General features: G+C 38.4%; 3 protein-coding genes across 3 annotated transcripts; 1 reads left to right on the top strand and 2 right to left on the bottom strand.

Annotated features, from left to right (window-relative positions):
* WDR5B (WD repeat domain 5B) lies at positions 1-999 on the top strand (the record flags this gene model as incomplete). Its single annotated transcript, XM_084232499.1, has 1 exon — positions 1-999. Exon 1 carries the CDS (start codon positions 10-12, stop codon positions 997-999), a length of 990 nt encoding a protein of 329 aa, XP_084088625.1. The 5' UTR covers positions 1-9.
* A 2,669-nt stretch (positions 1,000-3,668) lies between these two features.
* On the bottom strand, positions 3,669-11,836 carry FAM162A (family with sequence similarity 162 member A; the record flags this gene model as incomplete). Its single annotated transcript, XM_084232680.1, has 5 exons — positions 3,669-3,761; positions 5,838-5,946; positions 8,408-8,516; positions 11,354-11,476; positions 11,818-11,836. 5 exons carry the CDS (start codon positions 11,834-11,836, stop codon positions 3,669-3,671), a joined length of 453 nt encoding a protein of 150 aa, XP_084088806.1.
* A 2,651-nt stretch (positions 11,837-14,487) lies between these two features.
* LOC311169455 (small ribosomal subunit protein uS9) lies at positions 14,488-15,134 on the bottom strand. The gene has a single exon (XM_084231420.1). The coding sequence runs from the start codon at positions 15,131-15,133 to the stop codon at positions 14,693-14,695; it is 441 nt and encodes a 146-aa protein (XP_084087546.1). The 5' UTR covers position 15,134; the 3' UTR covers positions 14,488-14,692.
* Positions 15,135-24,999: the final 9,865 nt, after the last annotated feature.

Raw genomic sequence — 24,999 nt, 5'->3', positions numbered from 1 at the left:
TTCAGAGCCATGGCAACTGAGGGGACAGGAGATGCCAAAGCAGATTTAGTCCTCTCATCAGCCGATCGGATCAAGCAAGTGTCTGAAAAAACAAACTATGCTCTCAAATTTACTCTAGTGGGACATACGGAAGCAGTATCATCAGTTAAATTTAGTCCAAATGGAGAATGGCTAGCAAGTTCTTCTGCTGATAAATTAATTATAATTTGGGGAGCTTATGATGGAAAACATGAGAAAACATTTTATGGTCACACTCTGGAAATATCAGATGTTGCCTGGTCATCAGATTCCAGTCTTCTTGTTTCTGCCTCTGATGATAAGACTCTGAAGATTTGGGACGTGGGATCTGGACAATGCTTGAAAACGTTGAAGGGGCACAATAATTATGTCTTCTGCTGTAATTTCAATCCACCATCCAACCTCATTGTTTCAGGATCTTTTGATGAAAGTGTGAAGATATGGGAAGTGAAAACAGGAATGTGTCTTAAAACGTTGTCTGCTCATTCTGACCCAGTTTCTGCTGTTCATTTTAACTGTAAGGGGTCCTTGATAGTGTCAGGTAGCTATGATGGTGTCTGTAGAATCTGGGATACTGCATCAGGTCAGTGTTTAAAAACACTTGTGGATGATGATAACCCTCCTATCTCTTTTGTAAAATTTTCTCCTAATGGTAAGTATATCCTCATTGCAACTTTGGACAACACTCTTAAACTATGGGATTATAGCAGAGGCAGATGCCTGAAGACATATACCGGCCATAAGAATGAGAAATATTGTATATTTGCTAATTTCTCAGTTACTGGTGGAAAGTGGATTGTATCTGGTTCAGAGGATAACCTAGTTTACATTTGGAACCTTCAGACTAAAGAGATTGTACAGACACTACAAGGTCATACAGATGTTGTAATCTCAGCAGCTTGTCACCCTACAGAAAATATCATTGCATCAGCAGCATTAGAAAATGACAAAACAATTAAACTGTGGATAAGTAATTACTGAATCCTTTAAAAATCAAATTAGTATGGCCAAGTTGGCAAAGTTGCATACTTTAAAAGGTGGTTTCTCCTAATTTGGAATGGTTTTGGATTTTTTTTTTTAACATCTTGGATTAGAAGATATTAAGACTTACATTCTAAATTTACAAAGCAAGATGGTTGGAAAGCAGAGCTAGAACTGAGGGTGCCTGACTTAATCTCGAGGTCTGTTAGAATCTTTTGTGTCTATCTCCATGTATTTCCATTCACTTCCGCTCAAAGACTAGAGGATTTTCATATTTGAGAAATATTTAGTAGTAAGGTTCACAAGACAACTTAAGAGGGAGCAAGGAATTTTGTAATACAAATTTGTAATACAAAGTCTGGGAGCTTAGATGAGTAAAAGCATAAGCCGGAGATTGTGGAAGATTAGAGATGTGTATTAATTGCCACCCCCAACTTTAGGTGCTAGCCCACAAACTGGACATAAAATGGCTCATAGAATCAAGTGTGCAAATTGGGAAATAAGTCTTGCTTAGGTTCATTCCAAGTAAAAACTAAGTTGTTACAAAGATCAAAATTGAAAACGGCATTTCCTGAAGGCCCTCTTACTACCTTGTCAGGTTGTGCCCCCATGATTTTCAGGCAAGCTAAATGTCTGAATGTTAAAGCTGCTCTCTTCCCTTCTGTCAGATCTACTAACTTCTGTTTCACACTTAGCTCAGAAATCACCATTTTGTGGAGCTATCAGTGCTTCTCTGACTTCAACCACAGCTGATAGCCAAGTTAGGTTTACTTCCTTTTTCCATAACTTGTTATATATAAAGATCAAGACATATCATTTACCACTTGATGGTGTATTGGTTTCATGGGCCACGTTTCCAGTAAATAAGATACATGCCAGGTCTGCAGTTAAGAAGTATGTTTTACTCATCTTTGTATTCTTGGTTTTTGTACATAGAAGGGACTCCAGTAATGTTGGATGAATGATAATGAATGATGCCAGCACTACAACTTCACTGATTCCCCACCTGCTTTCAATAAATTTTAGTTATCAATACCCTATACTATTGACTAAAATGTATCTGACCACAGCCTTACACATACTCACTTTATTCAAACAGGGCTTCTAGGAAATACAGAGTGGAAAACTTTACCTGAGGAAACATGATAAACATGCAAAAGTATATCTCCAAATTAAGCAAAAAATAGCGTAATTTAACAGAAAGCAACACAGGAAAAATTGTCGTAGTTCCTTTGTATCTTTATCTTAAAAGAATACTAATTAGATTTGTGTGAAAGTTCTGAGAAATACTGGGGTATGATTAAGTTGTTAATGTTAGGACACTGGGAGAGATGTGATTAGATAAGGCTATGGACAAGTCTGAAATTCTGGCCAAGAAATTCCCATTTAACCCATACAGAGGTAGTCACTATAGTTAAAGAACAGGGGAATGACACAAGATGAAAAATTATATAAACTCATACTGCATGGTAACATTGGTGTGCTCTGATTTAATGAAACATTTTTATTATAATTTCCAAGATAAAACAAATGTTTCTTCAGAAGAGAAAATACTATTCTATGAAGAGAAAATACTTTATTTTAAAAGAAATACACGAAGATTTACCCATATTTAAAATACTGTATTAGTTAAGATACAACATTCATAAGTGTGCCAAAATAATTAAGAAATCTGATAATACATAAGCAGTTCCTTTTGATAAATTTGCAAGTGGTAACAGTCAAGGAATGTAGTATCTAAAAAAAGCTAAGGTTAAATTACTCAAAGTACATACACAGATATTAATGCCATCAGATGGATTATAAAACTATAGATAGAGTAATGCATTACATTTTACCATTTTCTTAAACTGAGTTCCCAAACAACTGTAGCTATTACTTTCTAATGTGTTATAACCCTCTGGGGAGAACTAGCAGGTTAGGATGGCTATGAGAACTTGTCATCCACAAATACACATGAAGCATGTGAGAATAAATGTTTAAAAGCCTGCATTCACACTGGACAACTTGGCACCCCAAAGTGTAAATAAGATACATACCAGGTGTAAGTGATGCTGGGATTTCAAAGTCCTCAGAAACGCATGGTCAGACTGTACCCATCACCCTGGCAAGACTTTTTCAAACACTGTTCTCCTAAAAGCTTGTCTGCTGCCCCACCCCCCAAGAGGGCAAAGTGGGTTCGGATGCTTCCCAGGTTGCTGAGAAGCACCACTGCACAGGGGGTGGTTGGCTCTGCATGGGGCACCTGAGCTGTGTACTCAACTGACTTTCCCCAGAAATGATGTTAAGAGGGAAACACAGAACTAGACGTCACTTTGGCATCTAGGTAAAGTTATTTTGGCAATAGGATTTAAAGTAAGATATGGCACCTGGCTCTAAAAAGAGAGTTAATATGAAAATTGAAATACAACAACAAAAAAGTTGAAACACACTATCTCATTTTTCATTCATTTTCTCCAAAAAGCTGAGAGGTTGCATTTTAACTTAGATCAAGCCATAAAGTACAGACAAGTCATTTCTTTCAGAAAATTTATTTGTACCTCCAGAGCAAAAATAGGGCAATGGTATAAATTTGTGCAAACCATACTTTTAGGAAATGGATCCTTACACCACATTCTTGCTGCAGCATTATCCTGGATTTCAAAATACAGCCAACACAGATACCTCCGCTACTCTGTTTTGGCCTTCATAGCTGCTTCCTCTCTCAGACGTGCTTTCTTTTCTAAATTCATGCTTGTTAAAGACTCGTGTCTTTTTGCAGCCTACAGTGAAAAAAATTTGAACAGGTGATTATGCCAGTTTGGGGAGGACTGACGGCAGCAGGTGAACTAGCGCAGTGAAGGCATGGACGGTTCTGATGCTCACGCACTGGACACGGGGGGCGGGGGGTGCCCGCCTGTGAGTCCTTGCTTCACTGCTCCACAACAGACCATCTGTTCAAATATAAGGGAGACATGCCACACCTCAAGCTCTCTTCTTTGTGGCTTGTCAGTCTTCTACAATTTATCCCGGCTTTCCCTTTTTCCCAACTACCTTATTTCCCTTTCTGTCCTTTTTTTCTTTGTTACCGTCTATCCTTCCCCAGCTCATTGTGTACTATCACACCCCTGTAGCTCCTTTTTCCTCTTTTACCAAAAATAGTCAGCTATGGAAAGCCCAAACTACCAAAGCATACTACAGATGACTTCTAGCAGTATCTACCCTACTACTACCTCTTTTGAGGGCAAACAGGAACCATTCTCTTCCCTTGTTCTTCCATGTGACCTGGTGCATTTCTGAGAAACTTAAACACACTATGCCAAGTAAAGTTAAAGTAGGCCCCTATAAGGTAGCATTTTCTTATATCTGTAATTTCATATGTAAAGAATTAGGTATGAGTATGGAGAGAGGAAGGAGAGTAGAATGGTACCTGATGATGAGGATGGAACATACAATGGCTAATTTCTTCCAAATTGTATTGTTAAAATTTTCTCCAATTCAATAGTATTTACTAATTTTTTAGAAATGGATAATTCCATAAAAGATGAATAGTTCAATTTTATGCACTAGAATGGGAGAGGAACTCTTTAAAATCCACAATGCATATCTCTGGATGATGCTAAAGGGGATCCTTGGGCAGAAATTTGTTTTCTGGAGTACTTAAACTCAGTAGTATAATCAAATATACAAAAACAATGAAACTTGGAATTCCAGAAGCTTGTACGTCCTGTCCACATGCTGCTTCTACTCAATCTGAGAACAGGAGAGGCGAAAGTGGGAAAAAGAAACTGAAGTAGGACAGCAGTAGAGTTGTCAAGAGAATTTCACCCAGGTCTGCACACATGCCCTCTGTTCCCACAAGGTCAGCCTAAATGGCCAATATTTCCATTTAACTGCAAAACTGAGCAGCCAGAAATTCATTTCCTTTTACCCTGAACTCCTGCAGATAAGAATAAGGATACTATGATCAGATTTAAAAACCTTTTAAATATCTGAATATAAGATGTGAGACATCTCCTTCTACACTGATATACAGTATCAGAAATGGATTAAAACAAGGATGTGACCAGTGCTGCTTCATAAAAAAATAACTATCTCAATCATATGACAGTATTTTATCAAGTTTAGTAACTTACAAACTTGGCTCTAAATTTTTACCTATATAATAAAGTACTCAATAAATGGGAACTATTTACTGTCACCTTCACTAGACGGGGCTAGGTTCAACTGTGGCTCTAGCATTAGGAAGATGTGAGACCATGGACAACTTACTGAAGCTTTCAAAGCCATAGTTACCTCATCTATAAATGAGGTCCTCATAGCACTACCTATCTTGCAGTGTTCTGGTGAGGTTAATATGAGATAACTGTAAACTTCCTACAGTAGAGTGAGTATTCCATCAGTGACAGCTGTTAATATGACCTTTGTTAGAGTTTTAGACTTAAATTCCAATATGACACTTAGGAGTGATGATCCTTAGACACAGCCCAGCTGGGCTGAGCTTCAAGTAAAGAACAGTGATAAGAACACTCACCAGGATTAAGGCAGTTAGAGTTAGGTTAAAATAAACTCATGTAGAGAGTGCTCTATAGACATGCAAGGGGTTATCACAACGTACACCATGTCCTAATACTTGTTTCACATTATTTATGATATGTGTAATAAGCACTTTTTTTTTTACTTCATATGAAATCTAGTTGTCCACCTTGCCAAAAGTTGGATGTGCAATTTATGCCCTAGATTTGTCTCTACTCTGTCTTTGTTTCTTTCATAAAAAGTAGAAAGAATAGCCTCCTTTTCTCAGAGAATATATAAAAGGAACAACCCCTAACTTCCTTACATAGAAAGTTCACTCTCACCTGCTTTCCCTGAATAACCATCAGGATGCACCCTGCCACTGTCAAGGCGATCATTATGTAGCTGACCTTCACCCGGACCTTATTTTTTGCAGCATCGAGCATCTCAAACCTAAAGACACAAAGAGATCATGAGAGAGAGTTAACTTTTATTTTTCTGATGTTTCCAGAAGGATACAAAGCTCTGTGTACCATAAATCAGAAGTGCAGCAGTGCCTATAAATATAAAAAAGGAAGTGGGGCTTGTAGACCCACAACTTATTACATGTTTATATATGAAACAGTGAAATAACACAGATTTAAAGTGGGAAAAAAAAAGGTATGAAGACAAAGTGGCCAGGAATGAAACAAAAAAGGGGAAGAAAACAATGTATGTTAATCTATGCTTGTCATGGCTGGCCCTGATTTTAGATCTCAATTTTTTTTTAGGATTTATTTATGCATACAAGAACTGGGGTACAGGCCAGAGGTGCGGAGGGTGAGAGGATTCACCAGAGACAGAGTGGGGAACAGAACAGGCAGACTGAGTGAAATACACTGCTGAGGGGAGCAGCAGGTGAGTCAGGAGAGGTCTGCTGCACCATGTGGGTAGCTCCCTGGCTGGGGATTGAACTTGTGCTGCAGTGGTTGTGGATAGCTTCGTAAGTTGCATCTTAACTCCTTGCACCACCAGGGAAGCCCAGATCTCAATTTTTACATTAGCAACCAATGCTCAAATTTTACATTAGCAACCAATGCTTAAAAGAGAAACTAGGAGTCATTTCTCTCTGAGGTTCTTAGGAGATGTTACATGATAAAATGGTCAAACAACATCCTGACAATGAATACTTCAATGAACTTCCTAAGTTTCAGCACAAAGTACAATTAAGAAAGAAAACACACATGGGGGAGAATTAAACAATTTGCTCTCTATATCCATCTTTTGCTCTCTGACTTAAACTAGGTATATATTTGAGAATATTGTAACAGTAAAAAAGATCTTTAAGCAATGTTCTCTTAAAGTTTATATTTTAACTAATATTTTGCTAAAAGTGACAATGAACTTGAGGCTGTGCTCTAGAGCAAGTGCCTCTTTAACCTGTCTGCAGAGTGCAGTCCAGGTGCCTTGACAGAGAGCTGAGTTGGATCATTCTTGCATGAAAGCTAAGCAGCCTGACAAGGAAGAGTCAAGGAGAAGGCCCCTCTCCACCTTGCTGATCATGCAGGGAGACAGTGGGTTATGGCTCTTATTACCTGAGTGTCAGAGCCTCAAGGCAGGCCATGTGGATTTCAAATGGGCACAGGATAGAGTACTGGCCTCCTCAACAGGAAGTGATTTTCTCTAGATGACACAACTGGAGTGCTTTCTTTAACCACCTCCTCCCCCTAGTTTTTAACACATACCATTTTTAAAATCATGGGGAATAAATGTTATTTTTTTAATGCCTAGAAGGAGATACAAGGTCTGGGACGCTGGAGAAGAACCCTGAAAGCATACACAATGTAATATAAGAACTGGGACCCAGTGAGCTAGTAATGTGAGCAGAATTCTTCAGGCACTGAAGCAGGGTCTGCAGGGTGGTAAGAACCAGGGACAACTGCTAAGAACAGTGAATTGCTCAAATGACAACTGATAATTCATCAGTCATAAACTATCCACGTGGACAATATTTTAAGTGAGTTGGCATTTCCATGAAAAGCATATTTTAAAGTTGAGGGGATACTGAAAACATAAAATTCATTTTAGTAAGATCATGAGGTTGCACTCCACTTTACAGGGAATAATCAGAATGGGCAAGTTAAGCAGTGCCTCTTCAAAACTACCAACATACGGATAAATAGTTACCTAAGCCCAGAGACGAGCCTCCCAGGTAACTCAGTAGATAGAACATTGAACTTGAAGGAATCTTGGAACTGCCTACATGGCAGACTGATGGTGGTATTCCACAGCAAAGTCTAATTGAGCACCTATTAGGGCCATGGATTTATAGCACCTATTAGGGCCCAGGAATATCTTCCTGGGGATATTCAGGAAGAAATTTATCGGCAAGAACTTCATGTCAATGTTATTTCCATCGTGTTCTTATTTCCCAGGAGAGTACACTTGAGCTAAGAAAGACCAAGTACTTTCCTACTGAAATAATTTTAGTGAAAATAACATGTTATTTACTTTGGCAGAAGCAGAAAGGATGTGTTGAAAGCAGAAAAGCAATACTACTGATCTCTCTGGAAAAAGAAATTCTGAATGAACCCAGATCCTTTTCAATCATGATTTGAAACCAGAAGCTAGAAGTTCCAGGAATAGTTTCATGCTAAAAAGGAAATGTCCAGGAGCTTTGTCCCAAGTCCCTGTCTCTCCACAGGATGATGCCCTATAGGGGAGACAGGATCCACTTCCCACATTAATGAGAAGAGACAGATCTGTCAGCACTGTTGTTATTCCAGGTACTTGCCAAAGAGGAAACACCTGTCACAGTGAAAACTTAAAATCTGGTTGAAAGATTTTAGATAATCAGACTCAGAGGAATTGTTTTTCCTTTAAAACAGATCAGTGAAAAATATAAGAGCTGCTTACAACCCTAAATTGCACTCACGAGATTGTCTCTGGTATTTCATCTTCCTTTTTGAAGCGACCTGACCATATTAGGATCTTCCTCTCCCAATCCGTGGGTTTGTGTAATGGCACTCTGTGGCTGTAAGTGTCTAGGAGGAAAACAAAACAAGATCTTACTTACAGATTGTGATTCTCAAATTTTGCAACAGAAAAATTCCATTGTGCTTTCTAGCTGTCCACTAAGTAGAAACATGAAGAAACCACGAGCTAATTAGAGCTTTATTTGGATGGAATTTCTATGGATGGCTCCAATCCTAAATAAGATCCTAAAATTCTGTGAACACCAAGGTAAAAGCATTACTTCCTGGGCTTCCCCTGGTGGCGCAGCGGTTGAGTGCTGGGCTGTGAATCTGCCCGCAGCCTCTGCAGCGCTGGTTCGATACCCGGTTGCCGGGCGAGGGTCGCACATGGCGCGCAGACCTCTCCTGCCGCCCGCTGCTCCCCTCAGCAGTGTATTTCGGTCCTTCTGCCTGTTCTGCTCCCTGCTCTGGCTCTGGATTCTCTCACCCTCCCGCGCTTCTGACTGTACTCAGTGCATGTATAAACAAACAAACAAACAAACAAACAAATAAATAAAATTAAAAAAAAGGTCAGTCTTAAAGCATTAACCCATTAAAAAAAAAAAAAGCATTACTTCCCAGCAAAACTCCTAGCCATTGAAAACTGAAAGAACACGGTAAGCAAGTCTTTGAAGGTTAAGGATGAAATAAGAATGAACAGTCAGGAGCTTAATTGATTATAGAAGACATTGACTGTCACACAAGTTCCCTTTGATTTGGGAACTTAGAAGCATGTAAGAAGTTCATGTTTTAGGAAAATCAAAGTGCACACTGGCTGGAAGAGAGAACAGAAGGAAAGGATAGTGTGGGCAACAAATCCAAACAAGCGATTGGGATATAGGGTGAGGTGATATGCTCTGAAATAAAGTGAAACAGTGAAAAGAGACAAAAGAACCAATCTGAGGATAACTGAAAGAATTTGGAGAAGATTAAATTAATTTAAAGACAGATCATGAAGAACCTCAAACTAAGCTGACTAAGATGACTAAGACAAAAGCGGTACTGTTAATCAAAATAAGGAAAATGTGAAAGAGCCAGTTAGGAAAGAAAAAGCATGAATGCCATTTTAGATTTACTGGGTCTAAATTTATGTCTTCTGAGTCAGTTTCATTTGATTTCACTAATAAATCAGGAGTAGAGATATCCATTTATGCAAAGGGAGAGTCAGCAAGGGTGATAAAGAAAGGCTGAAGGTCAAAGGCATCGCCCAAAAATGGAGATGGGAGGGAAGGAGGCAGGGGAGAAAGAGGCAGCAGAGGCAAGTGGAGTGATCAGACAGACAGAAGAACAAGAGAGATACAGAAACACATACTGTCAGAGTTGTTCGCAGAAAGAGGAAGTTGAAGATAAGGAGGAGAATTTGGGAGTCACAGAACATCATCTCACAGAATGGACAATGTCATCCAACTTTCATGTCCTGTATGCATCTCTCTTGCGATGAGACCATCCCCTTGACTGTTAACTCTGTCACATTCATTTCCGCCTTCCCACCGCTACATCTTTGCTTATGCTACAGCTAAAGGAACAGGAGAGTCACTTGGAAATACACTCACAAAGAACTAAAGATGAGAAAAAATGTTTAGTGGTATAGATACAGCATTGCTGTAGTTTTATCTTTTAACCCTTTGAGAACTAGGAGCAATTCTCTCCATAGGTTTTTTCATTTCATTTTAAGTACTAAATATGCACTGAAGACAATTCATAAAATATGGATGTGAAAAAAGAAAGATAAAACCACCCCTAATTCTCTTGTCATAGCATAATCATTTTATGTTGGTGTGTTTACTAATTTTTATCCCCATAAGTCTATATGCATGTGCAATTTACATGTGTCTCATGCTTGTGCTTACACAAAAAGTTTTGCATCCTGCTTTGTTCTAACATAAAAATAAACTTTTTTTTATCCTGGTATATGGTATTTCCAAGTACCACTTCTAACAGCTGCATAAATTCATCCACATAATTAATTATTCTTGGATAATATGACATTTAATATTTCTCATTTTCCTATTTATATATAGGAAAATCTTTATATTCAAAGTTTTTCTACATCTAGGGACAGTTAGGACAAATCCCAGAAGTGAAATACCAAGTCCATGGGTATAAATATTTTTAAAATTCTTGATAAATACTCTTTGAGGATAGTTCCTCTACAATCACCAATACCTACCTGCCCCTAGAGTATTCCCATGAAGAAGCAATGAGCAAACAGGTCCTGGGACCCTACAATTTATAGATTATGTCCCTTCTTCCAATAGTCAATTCCCTTAGTGACAAAAATTTCACTTGTAGATAGGGCTAAACATAGCTGATGTAAATGCTCAAGTCAGAGCTTAGCCCTGGTTATATTTTACCCAAAACATAATTTCTTAATTTGGTTCATTTCTGAGGTGAGTCTTTTTTCTTTTAAGATTTATTTTATTTATGCATACAAGAGCTGGGGTAGAGGCCAGTTACTAAATACACTAAAATCTACTAAAATACACTGCTGAGCAGTGGATGAGACAGGAGAGGTCTGCTGTGCTATGTGGGTTAGCTCCCTGGCTAGGGATTGAACTTATGCTGCAGTGGCTGCTGATGGCTTCATAGTGCTGGACTTAACCTCTTGCACCACCAGAGAGGCCCCCTAAGATGAGTCTTAAAAGATAATTTCTAGACCTTTCTTTGGTGCATCTATTCTGCTATATAATATTCCAATCTAAAACCTTCAATCAAGAAATAAAAATGACAAATGAGGAAATCACAGGCACAATTGGGAGGCCTGGATGACAAGATAGGGTACGATCACTTCTTTTAGGTTCTTTTGGTTTCAAGTTAATCTTTGGGAGCTGCCTAAACCAAAAATAGAAAAACAAATGAAAACTTACGGGATGGAGCTTTTGGACTTCCCTGTGGTTTGGTACAAAATCCACTTATTCTCTTCAAGTAAGAGTTTCTGGTAAGCCTCAGCGATGAGGAGGCATCTCTTTCACATAACCTAAAACAACTTCCTAGAAAAGAAAGAAAAATGTTTCAGAGAAATAAAACCTAATGTCCTAAAATGAGAAATAACTTGCAAGGTATACATTTCATAAAAGTTAACGCATTTAAAAATACACACTCTGTATGGAAAATACATAAACTATTTTAAGGTGCTACACTTGCTGCTGCTTTTAGAACATAAACAGTTTATCAATAGAATAAGTTTTATAAAATTACTTCTCGTGTATGCCTTTTCATTACAAAAATGGTTTTGGTGGAAATATTCTGTATCGGGGACCCATCTGTCTAAGTAAGCAGACAGAAGTGATAAACCAAGAGGCCAAGCTGCTAACACTATTCTAGTAAACACTGGTTAAGGGGGCTGCCATGGCCAGCAAGAGGCTCTAGAAAGCCTCATTCTTTCCAAGCCATAATTCTCTAATTAGAAATCAACCATAGATGAATTGTATAATTTTAAAATTATAGTCATGAATTGTATAATTTTGGTCATGAATTGTATAATTTAGTCATGAATTGTATAATTTTAAAATTATATAAATACATAGAACTATATATGTAAAAGTGTATATGAGTACATTACAAATCTCCATGGAGGGCCTCCCCTGGTGGCGCAGCGGTTGAGTGCCGGCCTGCGAGGCTGCCCACAGCCTCTGCAGCGCCGGTTCATACCCCCGCCACCAGTGAGGGTCCCCCCGCCCCCCCCCAAAAAAAACAAACACAAAACTCCATGGATTTCACTACCCAGTTTCAACAATACATGGTCAATAAATATTGTTTCCTCTGAACACCATTAACTCTCTAGACACTAACTGGTTTATTTTAAAGCAAACTGAAAACATTTTATCACTTCATTCATAAATATGTATTTAGTACGCATCTCAAAATAACTTTTCAAAATCATAATAAGAATACCATTAATACAACTAAAAAAATTGTCCTTGATATCAACATTCTGTGATCAAATATTTATAACTCAATTTCCTGAAGGGTTGCATAATTTTATTTTTACAGCTGGTTTATTCTAAAAAAGTACATATATTGAATATGGTTGATGTGTCCTGTTTAAATCTCCCCTTTTTTTCTTGTCATTTATTACTGGAAGCAAAGTTATTAGTTTTTTAGAATTTCCCTCATTCCAGATTTTGCTAAATGCCTCCCATAGTGTTAACATATTTTTCTAACTCCCCTAATTTTTGTAATCAGATTTTTGAGGTTTGATCATATTCAAGTTAGAATTTTTAGCAATGTCACAGGTGGGACTGTGTGCTTCCCAGTGCTTCACACCACAAGGCGTACATCCATTTTGTTTTCTTGTGATAGTACAACTGATCAGTAAATGCTCTTAGGCTGACTCATCTCTTAAAAGTTCCCCATGTACTTTTTCGTGTGATGTTTTAGCACACACTAGTCATTGTTAATTAGAGCTATTTTTTCATTAAAGGTTAAAAAATGGTCGTATTTTTTTCCACATTAACTATTTGATTATGCCAAGATAAAAGTCATATAGGAAATGCAGAATAAATGCTTGATTCTTTCCCTGTATGTGGCAGTTTTCAAATTAATAAATTTGTTTCCATGAAACCTCCGCAAGAGACCTTTTGTTTAAAAGTAGCACAAGGGACCCTTACATGTAATGTGCTCCAGTCCATTTCAATACATTTTCTTTTTGATGCTTAAATGTTATCACATTTAGTCACTGGGAACCCTTTTAATTTGGCTCCTGAGTTCAACACGTGTCATTACAGTCTTCTCACTTTCTAACAAAATGTTCTAGACTCCTTTTGGTAAGTTTCCTGGCCTTCTATTTGGAATTAGACATTTCTCCAAGGTGCTCTGATTCCTTTAAATGTTTTTAGACATGCCCCAGGGAGGCAACGTGAATTTTTTTCATTGTTTCCAGGCCTTTTGAGGGAATAGAAATAGACCTGCTGGGTTTTTTTTTCCTGTCTTGCCTCTTAAAACCCTTTTCAAGGTAACACTGGTTTGTGACGTTGCTTAAGTTTCAGTTATACAGTTTAATATTTCAACACCTGCATACACATTATATATACCATACATGAATACTTCAACATCCATATATACAATATACAGCACAGATGACAGGAGTATAAAAAGCCCAGTTTCCATCTTAAAACAAATGTATGCTGAAGGACTTAGTTTCTGTTAGTAGTCTTTGTCTTTAGCCTTAGCATGAAAAATTTCCATCAGTTGATAATAATTCAAAGCAGATACAGCCAGAAATAATTCTGATGTGGGTGACAGAAAAGAGGGTAAACTTGAGTATGTGGGGGAGGGTTATGGTCTGAGAGAGCAGGGATGAAATAAGATTTCAGAGTCAGAAGACCACAAAAGAGAGGTAGGATGCTAAGGAACAGAAGAAAGGGAGTACTGTGAAATAGAATGGATCAGAAAAGCAACAGGGAAAGGCACCAATACTAAACCTGGTGAGGATGCTGGCAATTCACTATGCCCTGAGTAACAAAAAAGGAATGCCTGAGAATTACCTTAATGCAAAGAGCATGCCCCCGCAGCATTGTGGTTAAAAGCTCAGAGTTCAATAGTTTCTAAATCTATTTGTTAGGCAGCTAATAGTCAGTATCTTTGATGTTCCAAACTCATGTTTGGTCTTTTTAACTTCAATTTGGAATAAGGGGAGGCAAGAAACAAACAACACACACACAAAAACCCACCCCTATATTTCCATCAAGATTTAAAAATAAGACTTTTATTGATACATAATACCATAATCCTAAAATTCATCCTTTTAAAGCTTTAAACCACAATTCAGTGGTTTTTATTATATTGACAAAGTTGTATACTGATTGCTGTCTAAGTTCAGAGGATTTTCATCCTCCCAAAAAGAAATCCCAAATCCATTAGCAGTCACTCCATACTAACTACTTCCTTCACCCTACCCTAAGACACTATTTATCTACTTTCTGTCTCTATGGATTTGTATATTCTAGATGTTTTATATGACATAATATGTGGCCTTTTGTGGCTTGTTTCTTTCCCACAGCATACTGTCTTCAACTCCTGTGAGTGGCCTCTTTCCCTTAACAAGTTTTCAGGTTTCATCCATGTTGTAGCATTTATCAGTAGATTTTTTAATAATTTTTTTTGCACAAATTTTATTCCATTGCCTAGATAGCCCATTTTTTTTTTTTTTTAAATCCAACAACCATTGTTTATTATAAAGATGAACCCCAAGCCTCACAATGGGTTTATCGGTAGGATTTCTGGTAGCGAGCACGGGCTCCAGGGCCTCCGAACTTCTTGGATTCACAGCGACGGGGATCAGCCACCAGCAGGGTCCGGTCATACTGGATGAGGATATCTTTGATCTCCTTCTTAGAGGCCTCATCTACATATTTCTGGTAATAGGCTACCAGGGCTTTGGAGATAGACTGGCGGATGGCGTAAATCTGGGCCACATGACCACCACCCTTCACACGGACACGGATATCCACGCCAGCAAATCGCTCCTTGCCCAGAAGCAGAACGGGCTCCAGCAGCTTGTACTGCAGCGTGCGCGGCTCGATCATCTCCAAGGGCCGCCCGTTCACCTTGATGAGGCCGTTGCCCCGTTTGCAGTGCGCCACGGCGGTGGCCGTCTTCTTGCGTCCGAAGACCTGCACGGACTGCAGGGGGCCCTTGGACGGCATGGCTGCGGACCCAGACGCGAGCTCCTCACCGCGCGGCGCCGCCACCGGAAAAGGATAGCCCATGTTTTAACTACAGAAATTTTTATCTGATGAAGTCTAACTTAACCATATTTTCTATTGTTGCTTGAGCTTTTAGTGTTATGTACAGGTCACAAGGGGTTAACGCCTATGTTACCATCTAAGAATGTTATAGTTTTAGCTTTACAATTAGGAATGTAATCCATTTTGAGTTAATTGTATTATAAGAATGATATCCAATTTCACTCTTCTGCATGTAGATGCTAACTTTTCCAGCATCATTTGTTGAAAAGACCATTCTCTCCCCTCTTGAATTGTTTTTGTAAATACAAAAAAAAAAATCAACTGATCATAAATGTGAAGGTTTACTTCCTAATTCTTAATTCTACTCCACTGACTTCTATTTCCTTGTATTCTTTGTTGTGTCTTGCCACACAAGTCTATGTTCTATGTTAGCTTAATGGTCAGCTAATAACTGGACAGAGACCTCCTTAAACGTCTTTCATCAATAAGTTGCCAAGCTTTACTAAAGAGCTTTGTGTGAGTGCTGGCACAATCCAGGGTGTGGGTATACTGTTTTAAAGTTTTTTTATTTATTTATACAAGAGCTGGTGTACAGGCCAGAGGCGTGGGAGGGTGAGAAGATTCACTAAAGAAAGAGCCAGGATCAGAACAGGCAGACGAACCAAAAGCACTGCTGAGGGGAGCAGCAGGTGGGACAGGAGAGGCCTGCTGCATCATGTGGGTATCTCCCAGGCCAGCCAGGAATCGAACCTGTGCAGCAGAGGCTGCAGATAGCTTTACAGCCCAGTGCTCAACCTGCTGCGCCACCAGGGAGGCCCTGAATTAATTTTGAGTAAGGTCAAAAACAAACAACAACAAAAACCCAAACAGTAACAATTCTCTTGCCCTGGAAGGGGGGGCTCCAAATCCATTCTTCCTTTTCAGTGCCTGCCAGCCTACTGGTTTTCATAGCTGTGGTGATCTCAAGATTTCAATGCTACTGTGAAGCTGAGGAGACGGGAGTCAGTTCAAACTCCCCAAGGCTTGCTGTTCTTACCATGACTCAGGCATTTTTCTTTCAGATGGTCACAAGCCTCTGGTTATTTTCTGGACTTGTGAAGAAGCTGATTTTAATCATCTTTGGCAGTGTCTTTATTGCTTTTACATGGGAACGGATTTTCAGTGGTTCTTATTATGACACACCAACAAAAATGTGTGGTTACCTATCATCTGACTTCTTTCATAATTAGTCTCATTTATTTCAGTTTTCTAGGTTGGTGATCCCAGAAAGCTTGGCCAAGGTCTGAGTCACCACACTGTTAGCACCACCTAGTGGCAGCAAGTGTACACGCGAAGGAAGGTAGATATGGGCTGGTTTCCTTTTCTTCGCCAGGGCTGATTTGAGAGTTAAAATGGAAAAGCAAACATGAAAGCATTTGGCAAGATGCTTGAAAAACAAGTTCTGTTTTTTGGGTTTTTTTTTTTACAAAACACTAATGAAAATATTAATCTTCATGGCATTTTTGAGCCCTTTCCAATTTTACTCTTCAGGTGTAAGAATTTCTGACCAAGGTAATTACATGTTACCAGGACATGAGGGAATTCTATGGAACTCTTTTCAATAATTTTTTATAGCTCTTGATTAAAATGAAATTATTCAATGCTGTGGTTCTCAAACATCAGTGTGCATCTGCACTGCCTGGGTGGCTTGTTAAAGACACACATACCTCCAAGTTTCAGAACCAATAATTCTGGAATGGAGGTTGGAAATTTGTAATTCTACCAACTTTCTATAGACACAGCTACTGCTGGTTTGGAACTACATTTTGTGAACTGTGTTTTGGTTTTTTTTTTTTAAAAATGTACAATATACTATCACAAAATTTACCAGTCTAACCATGTTTAAGTAGACAGTTCTGTGGCATTAAGTACATTCACACTGTTGTATCACTATTACCACCATGCTTCTCTAGGGTCTTTTTTAATATTCCCCAAAGAACTACTGATTTAATGTGACTGACAAGGCCCTGTCTCACATCATCCTGCCCCATCCCCTTCTGGTAGACACTGATACAGAAAGGATCAAGGTTAACCATAAGTGAGCTAAAAGGGTTCTGTTCTCTAAACAGGTAACAGAAAAACAAAAATTATCTCCTTAGGTGTAACTGTTCTTTCCCATTCCTCTTAACTAGAAAGAGATTAGGTCAGAGACTAGATCAGAACAGAGAGTGTAGACTATAAGACAAACTGCCTCTCAGTTCAGTTTGGGTAATACACAGAGCCAGAGAGAGGAGAAACAACTGATGGAAACAAGAAGTATTTGTGTGCTTAGAATGGGGGGTAGAGAGAGTGAGAGTGTGTGTGTGTGTGTGTGTGTGTGTGTGTGTGTGTGTGTGTGTGAAATTTTAGATGAGACAGGGGAACTTCTCTTTGAGAATAACACTTTAAAAGCAAGTAACAGCTAACCATTCAGATACTTGGTGAAGTCTATTTCAAATGGAAACAATAGTAAATACAAAGGCCCTAAAGAGGTTCTTGGGACCACAAAAAGGAGGCCAATGTGGCCAGGATGAAGTAACTAATGGGAAGAGAAAAAGAATTTGAAGTAACAGATATACTTGGTTGGGGGAGGGAGGTGGCCAACAGGGACTTGAAGGAATGAAAGGATTACATAAATCCTCCTGCTTTTTCTTAATACAACTTCATACTGGATGCCAATAATTTTTACTTCCCTAAAGAATGAATGCTGATTAAGTCAGCCACAAGTATGATCATATTATACACATGAGAAATAACAGACCAATCTGTGAAATAATTTAAAAAGGCCAACATTACTAAAAAGGATGAAGTACTTGAGATGATCTTGGTTGGTATTTTATAATTACAAAAAAAATATAAAGTATAAAAGTTTTAATATCATCAAGATCTTCTTCTATCTCAAAGAAATAGAATATATTGTCCCAAACATCCAAGTCTCAAATTTTCCATCTTCTAGTGGATTACAATTGAAAATAAACATAGAAACCAAAAGAAAAACAGCCCTTTAACCCTCTGGCTGCACTTGTAGCCTTTCCGTGGCTGGACTGACCAGTTCTACATCTCCAGGGCCCAGCAGGAAGTCAAGATGAGGCTTCACAGCTTCTCTAACGCTCTTACTGGTAAATGACTGCCTAATCTTCAGAGTAGAGGTTCTCAAATCATAGTGTGCATTAGAACACCCAAAAGACTTGAAACACAGATCACAGAACCACATTTCCAGAGTTTCTAACTTAGAATGTATAGATGGAGCCTAAAAATTTATAATTCTAACAATTTTCCAGGTGATGCGGCACTGTTGGTCTGGGAAGCTCATCATTTGAAAACCAGTGCCTTAGGGGGTGTTACTGTTAGCTGTAGCAGGTTGAGATGAAATTGCTTTAAGTGCTGGCTTCTGCCCTGTTGTACCTTTCGGTAAAAATCCTTTCCAACTCCAAGATGGACAGTGCAGAGAAGTGGGGATACCTTTTTCTCAGAAACTTTCAATACTCTTGTAGATATAACCAACAGTGATATGATCTGGGACATGACTAATCTTTGGAAACCAATATCACATACTCTAAAATCTAGAACAAAGCTATTCAACCTTGGCTGGAAGCTTCATAAAAATACAAATTCTCAGACTCCCACCCCAAACCTTCAGGAGCTCCTGGGATGGGGCCTAGAAAAATAATTTTACAAGACCTTCAAGTGATGTTTACAGACACTAAAGTGTGGAAACACTGCCATTAAAATAAAAGTAAATTTCAAACTTTGCATATTGGAATCACCAGAGTACCTTTAAAAAAACCACCTCAATGCACAGGGTCATCCCAGATCAATGAAACCCCATTTCTGGGAGCAGAAATCTTTTTAAAGATTCTCTTATCGGGTCTCCCTGGTGGTGCAAGGGGTTAAGGACTGCACTATGAAGCAATCCTCAGCCTCTGTAGCACGAGTTCGATCTCTGGCAGGCCAGTGAGCAACCCACATGACGCAGCAGACCTCTCTTGACTCGCCTGCTGCTCCCCTCAATCTGCCTGTTCTGTTTCCCACTCTGTCTCTGGTGAAACCTCTCACCCCCAGCATCTCTGGCCTGTACCTCAGCTCTTGTATGCATAAATAAATAAATTTAAAAATAAATTAAAAAAAATAAAGATTCTCTTAGTGATTCTAATGTGTTCCCATGCTTGAGAACTGCCGCTCTTCAACACAACCAGCCGGGGGGCCTATGGAACACAGGATATGGGAATGACCAGGGCATACCTACGAGCTTAATACCTATGTCTCTGGCTTGGTTTAAAACCTCTCTTCTCAGCTAATTTACCAAAAAGAAATATGAATTTATGTCTAACTTCTGCATATTAATAAGTGACTCGTCACACTGAAAGCTTAGAATCCCTGAAAAATATATTAAAATATGGCTACCTTTTGGATTTCTGGAACTTGCAGTCTCAACTAGACTACTCAGTACTCGATGACAAGCAGTATGAATTTTTCCACTGTTTTCTTACCCGTGGAAAAAAGATTTCGCTTCATTTCACATCCCTCCTCCACAGCAGTTGGCTGCCCTTCATGGTTAAACACAGCCACTGTCTCATTATCTCACACTTAATGGCCACAGTCAAGGCTGATCCTACTGAAAGGTTGTGAGACTGCTTGCCCAACCACTTCATTCTCTTTTTCTAGTGTTCCAGGAGGCCTATCTCTACCATGACCTTGGCTGGGGGAGGAAACTTATTTCTGGGGCAGCAATGTTCCTTTTTCATGTCCCATGGAAACATTTTTATTTTTTTATTTTATTTTTTGTAAGATTTATTTATTTTTATACAAGAACCGGGGTATAGGCCAGATGCGCAGGAGGGTGAGAGGATTCATCAGAGACAGAGCGGGGAACAGAACAGGCAGACTGAAGAAATACACTGCTGAGGGGAGCAGCAGGCGAGACAGGAGAGGTATGCTGCGCCATGTGGGATTCTCGCTAGCCGGCCAGGATCTAACCCGTGCCGCAGAGGCTGTGGACAGCTTCACAGTGCGGTGCTCATCTGCCTGCGCCACCAGGGAGGCCCCACCCATAGAAAGATTTTTAAATTTAAATATTTAGGCAGTTCTCATGCTAGTCTACCAAAGCCTATTTAATTCTTTTAGCACTGAAGTATGATACTGCTAGTCGTAAACTGTTTGCTGTAAGTTCAGGAAGGAACTTTGAAAGTTTGTTTTATGAATCAGTCATTGCTAAGCCTTAAGAGGAAAAAGCTCAATATATGTTTATCCCAAGGAGAGCAAAGTTCACACACATACTATCTAATCAATGTTTTATAATTATGATAAAATTGCATATTAAATGTAGTTGTTCAGTAGAGCTAGTAGGAAAAAAATGATTGTTATGGTAATTACGTCAATCAGAGAACTTGGGACTTTTATTCCTATCCAGAGCTCATGTCAAACATCAGAACCATGATTTAGTTTGTATATTAGAAGCAAGCTGGGCTGCCCTAAGGGCTAAACACGCCAAACAAATGAACCAACATGAAACATTAACTTGCTTTGAGCTTTTTCAATGATAGGACCTGACCAGCTTGATTTCTCTGTAACTATTCTGACAAGGGATGATTTTTTCTGGCTTCAAATGCTGATTTGCCAGGTACTTGTATGTAACAGATTTCTGGATCTGCTTGTCACACTACCAATGCTCACAAGTCTTAACCTTTCCTTGTAAATAAGCTCCATGCTGATGTTCTGTGCTCAGAATTTAAGTGATGATACTGGCCTAACTCACTCAGGCTCTGGGAATTCTATCCATGCCGCACCCCACAAAGGCTTTGGGAAGCAGGCAGGAACAGTTCTGAACAGGAACATTAACAATGGTGTGAAGACTATAGGAAAGGCCTGGGGTACAAAAGTTGGGTAAAAGGAGGTGTGGAAAACATGAATATGGACACTCCCTTTTGGATACTTTCACAACACTGTAGCATAAGTGGGTGTGTAAAGGCAAATGGAATAGCTATGGTCCTAAAGGAGAGGCCCTAACAGAGGCAAGAAATACTAAAGGAGAAAAATGTGAAGACAGATTAACAATATGAGTTTCCCTCGGTTTGGCTAGAACCCTAATCATCATTTGTAATGTTTCTATGGGAAAAAAAGTTGAGTTAAAAAAAAAACAAAACAGATTTATAAATAGACCTTTGAAAACTAGCCAGTTTTTAAGCTGTGGGGTATTCATGTGTGTGGGGAGAACTCTGGGGAAAAAGTTGCAATTCTGTGTATCTGGTGGCCAAAGTTCAGTGAGATGGGGTCACTTCTTGGTGATTTTTTCCTCCCATTAACATCCAGCCCACCCTAACCAGTGGTTGTTTGAAACTCTCTCAGCTTAGCTGTTGACATTAACCTGCTTAGTGACAGAGACAGATTCCCTATCTCTCCATCTGCTTTCTCATCCTTTTCTGCAGGCTCCAAATAACCCAGTCCTTCCTTCGCTCTGAATTAGTGAACCCTTCCATCTGTTACCCTCTCACTAAGAATGCTGTACCCAACTTGTCTCAAAACCACTAGATTCTACTTTCTATCCCCTTTTCCCTGCCCAAAGTTTGTTTCCTCAAATATCACTTTTAAGTGATATTTGCTCACTATAGGTAATTTGGAAGTTATATAAACATATGAAGAAAAATAACAGCACCCATAATCATACCATCCGGTATAACAACTTAGGGTTTTTCTTCTCAGACTTGTCTTATGCTTATATACAAGATATATACTTTTCATAATTAAATAATACTAGATCTTGCTGATTTCATAAACACATTTCTAACATATTAACTAAAAAACACTTTTGATAAGTGTATAAAATTCAACGTATGAATATAACCTGAACTTAATCATTCCTTATGGCTGGATTTGTTTCCCATTTTTCAAAATTATAAGTAATGTTTCAAAGAACATAAATTTTTATACATTTCTGATTATTTTCTAATACAAAATCCTGGTAGTGAAGGAATAAAAGATATGAGGGTTAAAGGTTCTGAACACTTTTAGATTCTTAACATATATAACAAACTGCTTTCTAAAAGGCTGAATTGATTTACATATCTACCAGTCTCGTTATATCACGCTGGGGTTGAGGATTTATTATCATGAACAAAATATTCACTTGTTCTTAACAGCTCCTATAAATAAAATACTAATCTCTTTTTCGGTCTTAGATCAGATGACTGAATAAGGGGTATGTATCTGCTACCTTCACCTCCCCACCCATGAGTTTTACTACAATGTTTCTTCCCCCACTCATTTTATAAAAATTGCTCTAACAACTTGAGTGACCTCTAATCTTATGAATATATTTTTAAAATTCTCATCATTCGTTCATTTGACTAAATTGAGTCTCATCCTTCTACAAAGACACAGACCCTCCTTTCATTATAGCTCTACACTCTCTCCCTTCACCTCTGACCTCTATGATCTACCTTTTTTAATGTCCTCTTTGCTACTTTCTAGTTCTCACACTATGTTAGCCTTCCAAGTTTAGTTTTACCAAGTTTAGTAGTAGTTTTATATGACTCTCAGAGAGGACTCCTCCATTCTGGTTTAATAATTAGCTCCACACTGATGGTTCCCATATATTTCCTAATTTTACTCTTTCGTCCTCAGGCCTTTCACTGAGAGATTCCATTCTCACCTATAACTCAATTTGCACCCTCCTCTCTGCCAAACCAGCATATCCCCAACTTTCTTACTTCTGACAGTGGGGCAATACTCCTCTACAAAAAAAATAAATAAATAAAATCAGTCTTTAAAGTCCTTCCTTAAATTACTGCCTGAAAGTCATACTAGTAATTTCTTCAAAACACTTCCTATGTATGTATTCCTTTGTTATTTCCATCATCATCATCTCACACATGGATTACTGTAATATCTTCACAAGGAGCTGCTATTTGTGTTATATACAGTGGCAATGTTAATCTTTCAAAAATATCTCTTTAATAATATCTGCTTGAAGGCTTCTTTTTTGTCCAAATTCATATGGTTCAAAATCCTCAAAAGGCCATAACTTATCTCCTATACCTCCTGGACAAAATTTAAGATAATCCTTTTCTTTTCTCCCTGGATACTCTCCCAGGCTCATAATTTCCCCTCCCTTTGTTCATTTCACTTGCCCATTCCATCCTTTTCAGTGGAGCCTTCAGTAGATAACTCTAACCCCCATTACTTTTCCTTTCTCTGAATTCTTAAAGCCAGAGGTATGCTGCCTCTTGGGAGGTGGTTGGCAGAGGAAAAGCCAATAACCCTCACCATGACCAATTTCCAGCTAACTTTGTAATATCACTGACTGTGAGATTGGGAAGAGATGCGCACAAAGACAGTAGGGTCTGGCTACCAGGCACTAGAGTAGCACTGAAAATCTGTTCTATAATCTGGAATTTAGTAATATATACTGTCTTGGTATAAGCTCTTTAGGTATATTATATAGGTATGGTCACTGCAATGCACTCTAGCCTTAGGAAGCTCATGGCAAGCTCATTTTAGATATTTTACAATGTACAGGGCACTGTGTACTTAATAAAAACATGCTGATCTGGAGAGATTGATAAGCAAAGCCAAAGACTAAAGCAGTAAAAATGGGCATTCAGAATTGGTTAGTTAAGAACATGAAGCAGAATGTAATGGAAATTAGAAAGGGAGTCAACAAATGGTGATTATGTTTAGACTTAAACCTTTGTGACCCTTGGCAAGTTAGTTTCTTCTTGGGCCTACGTTTCCTCATTTGTAAAACTAAGGGAACAGATAACATGACTTCTCAAATTATATCTGGATTCTAATGCTCTGGTATATGGGTTAAACTGACAAAGATATTGCTTACTGTCCACTGCATTGTTGGGACAATACTTCATTTTAAAGTCTGGTGGTTAATTCAAAGGAGTTGAGGGCAATAAAACTTTTTGAAGGTGTAAAGAATCATTCTAGTAAGGCTGTTCCATTCCTTGAACTAATAATTATTCTATAGAAAGATAATGTTCTGAAAATAGTATCTATTCTATTCTACTTTTAGAAAACTCACTTTATTTATATCTGCAGCATGCTTCAAGATATTTCTTGGTGTCCCTCATTTGTTGCCTGTATACTATGGGATGGACATAGTATTCATCTGTTGGGGGTTTAGTAAAAACAAAACAGACCCAGTCTTTACTCTCATGGAACCCACAGCAGTATAGAGCAATAGTTCCAAATCACCTGTATCAGTGCTTTTTAACTTAAAGAACACACACTGCTCTGAGTAATGGAGGCAAGATACGGTATCATTCTCAAAAGAGGTATATAATCCTTAATTATTTGAATGTAATTTCACTCACAGAACCTCTCATCTGTGACTGGATCCAAGAACTTCAAATTAATAGCTCTGACCTACATGTTCAAAACAGTAAGGCTCAAGTTCATAAAAGTACATTCTGTTTGCTAAGGAAATATATAGCAAAGATTTCCAACAGAAACAATTAAAAATAAATTTTTGTCACTTAAAGAATTAAGTTTGGTTATTTGAAACTTCACTCACCCAGATTATCTTATTCCAAACAACATTCTGGATGAGAGAGGTACATTTCTAGTTGATCAACCATTCCTTTGGTTATAGTTGTTTGTTAAATTGAGATTTATTTGTATGAATGTGTGCTTCTATTTCACAAGTAAATCAGCATTTCATGACTCTTCCATCTCACATCAAAGAATTCCAACTAGCCACAAAAAATACATATATACATGTATCCTGAATAAGTTTGAACAAAGTCAAGAGAACAAGTTCCAGAATTAGAGGGCACTGTAATATTTTCTGACAAAGTGAT

Source organism: Talpa europaea (genome assembly GCF_964194135.1).
Source record: "Talpa europaea genome assembly, chromosome: 4".
Taxonomy (NCBI): domain Eukaryota; kingdom Metazoa; phylum Chordata; class Mammalia; order Eulipotyphla; family Talpidae; genus Talpa; species Talpa europaea.
This window is presented reverse-complemented; position numbering and strand designations above follow the sequence as displayed.

Excerpts from the sequence above, each read along its gene's own strand:
- LOC311169455 (XM_084231420.1), bottom strand. The coding sequence starts at position 15,133 with ATGCCGTCCAAGGGCCCCCTGCAGTCCGTGCAGGTCTTCGGACGCAAG.